Source organism: Vombatus ursinus, unplaced genomic scaffold (assembly GCF_900497805.2).
Source record: "Vombatus ursinus unplaced genomic scaffold, bare-nosed wombat genome assembly UNPS02014923.1, whole genome shotgun sequence".
Classification (NCBI taxonomy): Eukaryota; Metazoa; Chordata; class Mammalia; order Diprotodontia; family Vombatidae; genus Vombatus; species Vombatus ursinus.
In genome coordinates, this window is record NW_020954701.1 from 443,064 (window position 1) to 449,063 (window position 6,000).

At 41.2% G+C, this 6,000-nt stretch overlaps 1 protein-coding gene across 3 annotated transcripts in view; it reads right to left on the reverse strand.

Annotated features, from left to right (window-relative positions):
- The window catches only part of FGFR1OP (FGFR1 oncogene partner), a 62,928-nt gene extending 57,405 nt beyond the window's left edge, over positions 1-5,523 (reverse strand). For all 3 annotated transcript variants that reach the window (XR_003567452.1, XM_027843561.1, XM_027843560.1), the window contains exons 1-4: positions 5,401-5,523; positions 3,962-4,015; positions 2,316-2,370; positions 1,661-1,749 (exon numbers count right to left, since the gene is read on the reverse strand). Coding sequence is in view for 2 of the 3 variants with exons in the window: in XM_027843561.1 (XP_027699362.1) it covers positions 1,661-1,749; positions 2,316-2,370; positions 3,962-4,015; positions 5,401-5,523 (321 nt within the window). In the remaining variant the exon portion in view is untranslated. The remainder of the gene's footprint in view (positions 1-1,660; positions 1,750-2,315; positions 2,371-3,961; positions 4,016-5,400) is intronic.
- Between the last annotated feature and the right edge of the window lie 477 nt (positions 5,524-6,000).

Consider the following 6,000-nt stretch of genomic DNA (forward strand, 5'->3'; position numbering starts at 1 on the left):
AATCACGATCTGGAGGAGCTCAACTAACACTGGAGAATACTCTGGAAAGAAGTTAACAGTTTGTCTTGCTTGAAAGTAAGTCTTTATCTCCAATGCCTCCATTTTGACCCCTACACAAGATCAAGATGCTCTGAAACCTCTGGTGATTGCCTTCCATTCTTCTTCTCAGACTTCTGCCCAAGCCCTTTTTCCCTCTCATTCTACAATCCTCTCCACTTGCCGCCCTTAGCTTACTGTATAGCTTCTAAAAAGATATTTTCTATTCAGTGTCTCCATTTCCTCTCCAATCACTTGCTCAATGCTTTACACTGACTTCCGTCCATACTGTCTATGATGAGTTCCTGTGACTGGTAAGCGCAAACTTACCTACTCCACCAAATCTAGTTAGCCCCATCTGAGACCATGTTTCATATTCCCTGACCATATACCCAGGCATCTTGTCATTTGCTACACTGTTGACTTGGTTCTCCCTCAAAATCTTCAGAAACCATACTGGCATTTGTGTCACTACCACCACCACTTTCTACCTCTTGCTTTATAAACTATTAATTTTATCAGTTATCAACTCAATACTACTACTACTTCTGGAAAGGATGTTAACTGACTATCCTGTGGATCAACTCACCTTTTCTGTGACTCTCTCTGATAAAATCTCTCCTCCTTGGCTATCACTCCCACACAGGCACTGTCTCTCCCTATTAGAATATAAGGGTAGGGACTGTCTCACTTAGCACAGTGCCAACATAGAGTAAATGCTTAATAAGTGTTTTTTAATTCATTCTTTGCATACTACTCAACTAAAATGTCTTTCATGAAGGACTTCACGACCTCTGCAATCTAGCCCCAAGCTATCTTGCTTGCCTTACGTACCATCTATTAATTGCCTAATATGTGCAAAGTAATGAAGAAATGATCTGTGCTCTCATGAAACTTACATTCTTGGGGAGTTGAGGGACAGAGTAGAGTACATTATGTGCCTTCTCTTTGAGATTGCACTATGGAAATTAGCTTTAAGATTTATTATTCCCTGTGCCAGGCAATTAAATTGTTAAACTAACTACCCTAACTTCTAAGACAAGCTGAATTTTCTTGAAGCTAAAAGTTCTCCTAAGAAATCTATATTTTAATTATGGGATACTCAAATATTCAAAGCCAATATAAAGATTAATGTTTGTGCTTATAATCTGGTGAGATTAAAATACAGTCAAAGATCAAACAGCAGATCCAAAGTCCCCAAATCTTTAAATATGTACAAATGAAGCTCTCATATACAAAAGGAGACCCTCACATAATGACCACAATAAAACAAAATAGCTTCTCTTCACAAAAAAAGTTGAGGGCATCTGGTTTAGGGCATTAGTTTATTTCTTGTAGTCACAATAAGAAGGAATAGGGCCATTTTTTCTTGGCAGTCCACTTTCTTGGCTCCTAGATGATCTGGCCCTACAGAAAACCTTCTTTCTGGCCAGTTGCTGACTTCTGGGAAACTGGGACACAGTCATCTTGGAAACAAGGCCATTCAGATTGCCTCTTCAATTGCATAAATAATTTAAGATGAGGATAAATACACATATAAGCAGGATTTAACTATATTTAGTTAACTTCATATTCTAAGTCACAAAAAAGACACAAGATGAGATGGTCAAGTTCACATTCTTACTGTGCTAGTTTCAGGCTGAAAGACGGCCAAGGTGAAGTCAAGATTGAAAAACTGAAGGAATTCTGCAACAAGACTTGCCACTAAACGACCTGTGAAAATAAGTGGAAAAAGACTTGTTAACTCAAACATTTAGTATTTTGCAAAATTTTTTTCCTATATTTTGTGAAACGGTACCATACTATAGGAGAATAAAGTTTCTAAATTTTTTAAAACAAAGTTTATAGGAAAAATTCTGAAAGTATTTCCCTCTAACATACTTAAAAGTAAAATGGGAAAAACAGAAGATAGTCTCTTCAAGAATGAGTCACTGAGTCACTAAGAAACTACAATTAACTCTGAATTACGTTAAAATGACCAACACAGGATTTTCCATCCTGATGTTGGGGCAACTTTATTTCTCTGGCAAGTTTCCTTGTCCCAGGAAGTTTGGCTAGAGTCAGTCTAGATGATACTGTCTACAATACTTCCATTATCTGACACAATTAGTTGAGGTTTGATTATATAATGGAGTTCTTACTTTAATCTTTAAAGCAAAGAGGAAAAGAAAATAATTTTATGCTACAATATCAGATGAAGTTCTTGATTTCTCTCAAGTTTCATTCTGAAGATTTGGATTAAGCAAACTAAAACCAAAAGTAGATAAAAAGATGCTTACCATCTTTAGTATTTAAAAACTTTTTCAGGCTTTCATTCACTAAAGGTGTTTTGTTCTATTAAAAAAAGAAAGTCATAAAAATTTAAAATTAATATATCAGTTCTGAAAACTTTTCTATTTCAAAACCTGTAAAATTTTACTTCTATGTTACGGTCACAAAGTAGTACACTGCTATTTTTAACATTATACTTTAAACTTTATCAACAGAAGAATTCTATTATTAGCTCTCAAAATTGCATCCTATCCATCAAAAGTCTCTCCCAATCATTAATTTACAGACTTTAACAAAGCTGTGTTTTGTTTTTTAAAGCAAAAATAAATCATAAATTCATTTAAAAAGATTAGGTGTTTGAAAGAAAGGATTTGGGGATGTTTCATGATTTTATTCGAAACTAAATTAGCAAATTTACTTCATTATAAATATAGTCTTTGTACAACCCTATTTTTCAAATACTCTCTCAGAAACTTGAGACTTTTGTGCTAGTTATCCAACCTTAAAGTTCACTATTCTGAGAAGACTTAACAGAAAATAAATTTGTTTTAGCTTTAACAATTTATATCATTTAAAGCAGCACACAACCTGGGGTCTGTGAACTTTGAAAAAATATTTTGATAGGTGTATCTCAATAAAACTGTTTTCCTTTGTAATTCTATGTATTTTATTTTGTGCATTAAAAAATTATTCTAAGAAGGGATCCAAAGGGGTTCACAGGCTTCACCAGACTACCAAAGGGTTTCATGACAGAAAAAAAGGTTATGACCCCATGATTTAAAGCAATATATTTTTTAAATAGTCACTGGTCCTAAAGAATATAACCAATACCGAATGACTGCCATGAAGGTAGCAGAAGGGGAAAAAACACACATTACCATATATTTTCTGTAGAAGTAACTTTTGCTTTAGGAATAGATTTGGAATCCATTTCTTAAAAAAAACTGATTCTAGGCAATATCATTATTCATATTTGATAGAAAAGTTCAAGAAATACTACTGTGACCATATGGCTTTACTTAAACTACCAACAGGCCATTAATTAAATTGCCTACTATGTGGCAAAACTATGTTAGGTGGAGGTAAGGAGTAACTACATTCCAGAAGGGGAAATAGCTTGTGCAAAGGCATAGGGACATCAGGGCTCGGACATCAGGGCTCAGACATCATGCTATTGTGAGGCTACTACTTTCAGATTCTCTATACAGAGATCAACTTACACTGAAATCAAATATAAGATTAAATGCAAATCTTTACTTCTCATTTTTCCCTGTTTGCTGCTGGCACTGCAATAAGTGCATACTGAGAGCTAGGTGCTGTCATCCTCATTTTACAGTGTCTTTGATCTGAAGAATTTGAATTCAGATCTTTCTGACTCTAGAACCAGTGTTATCTAACCTAAATGCTTCCACCTTGTTGACTACAAAGTACTGAAAGATCCCTCAAAAGGAATGTTAGTTTTTTTCCCCTATAATATATATTTACTGATTTAAGTCTTCAAAAACCACTTTGGCTACACCCCAGGATAAACAAGAGAAAAAATTAAAAAAAACAAAAAACAAAAAACAAAAACAAAACACATGACTTTTCCCTAAACAATCTGAGTTGAATATTAAAAAGGTACAATAAAGATTAAATAATTCTATTTGCATACCTCTATTTTTTCTTGTTCTTCAAGTGCTAAAAATACAGCTGCCCGTAGTTCAGCCTGGAATATTTAAAAAAAGGGAAGGGAGCATTCAAAAAATTTTTTTACTAACAATTTAAGATGTTGACATACTGGTCAATCAGAATTTTTAAAAAATACCAGGTAGATACCTATGCTATAGGTACTACTTTACTGAGCACTGTCCTCCCAAAATTTGAAAGCATGAATATTCGTTCAAGGGGAAAGTGCAAATAACAAGATATAAAATTGTCTTCACAACACCACAGAAAGAATTAATAAAACAACCTAGGATCTCATCCCAGCTCTGCCACTAAAGTAGCTGTATAAGCTTGTTCAAGTCACATTAACCAGTTTAGGACCCAACTACAAATTGAAGAATGGGGCTGGACTATAAGATCTGTTCAAGATGTAACACTCTATGGTGAAACCTTCACTACACAGAATGGGTGGCGTAAATGTCGTTTTGCTATTATTAGCAGAGCCAGCCCCGTCACAAGTTTGTTTCTGACAACTGGAAAGGGATACAAATGCTAGCCAATGCTGGATGACCACCAATGCTTTCCGTACCGACTACAGCCACAGCCAAGTTCAGGTATTAACTGCTGCTATTGCAGGTGATATTCACGCGGTACCTACTGATCTAATGGTGAGCCCATTCAACTGGACAACAAATGAAAAGCTGTTTCCTTTTTCTTTCTTTTTTTTTTTTTAAACTACACAGATGACTTCTCAGGTTCCTTCCAACTACAAATTCCAGGATGCTATTATCACCTGTATTTATTAAGCATTTCCTATAAACTTCACAACGACTCTTCAAACGCTGGGTCAAAGTTACCTCCCTTTGGAGCAGGGTGAGTGTACTACCCCCACTACCTCCTACCTGGAGCTCAAAATGATCAGCTTTAAAATGACTAGCAAAAAGAAAGCTCTAGGAGGCGGGGGCCCTTAAAAGCTTCTAAGACTTACGGATCTCCCACCGGGGACAGTGGAATCACCTGCTCAAACCAACCTTCCCAAGCCGCCCCTCCCCCCCACCCGCCCCACGGGGAGTGGAGAAACCGGGGCTGAATCCGGCCTTCTAACCAAGGGTCACCCCCGGCCCCAGCTGCTCCCTAAAGCGAGGAAGGAGGCGGGAAGGGGGGAGGGTCTGCAGCGGCAGCGAGCGAGGACTAAAGACCCAAGGGGGCGGGTGGAAGAGCCTCCATTATGAGCTCAGGCCCGACAGCCAGTGACCCCAGCCCCACTCGCCGCCCATGGCTCCCTCCCAGCTCGATGGCGGCTCCGGCCCGTGGTTCCCTCCTCCACAGGGCCCCAGCCGCCGAGGGATCCCGAGAGCGGAGCGCCGGCTCGGGGGGGCCGCGCTAACCCGGGCGCCAAGGCCCCAGCGAGGCCGCCCTCGCCCAGCCTCGCCTCAGCTGCCTTACCTTAATCCTATTGAGGACTCCGCTGTTCTCCAGCGTCTGCACCAGCAAGTCTCTCAGCTCCGTGTCCTCCTCCGCCGCCGCCGCCACCACCGCCGCCGCTGCGGCCGCCGTCGCAGCAGCCATTTTGCTTCTCCAAGACAACCGCCCAAACTGCGCTAACGGCCCAACGGCCGCCGCAGATTCGACAGGGGGCGGCGAGAGAGGGAGACGTTGGACGGACTTCGGCCCCGCCCCCGAGGTGCCGCGACGCGCCTCTCTCGCTGTCGCTCACGTCGCCCAGTGACCCGGGGTGGGGCGGGGTCCTGTGTTTCCGGAGGCAGCGGGCCTCCAAGCTGGGGGTCGGTGCGGAATGTGCGGACTGGAATTAGACCGACCCCCGTCACCCTCAGTAAGTGGAGGCGGGAGGTTTGAAGAAGGTGGCGGGAGGGGCCGGAGGAGGCGGCGAAGCGCTCCCAGCGCATCGCGCAGGCGCAAGGCAAGAGGCACTGAATAGTCCCGGGACCCGCTGGCACGAGGGAAAGAACACCTGCAGGGAGCCTCGAAGTCTGCCCAGCCCCGCTCTCTGCCGGTGCTCGCCCGCTCGTTGTATTGCGCATGCGT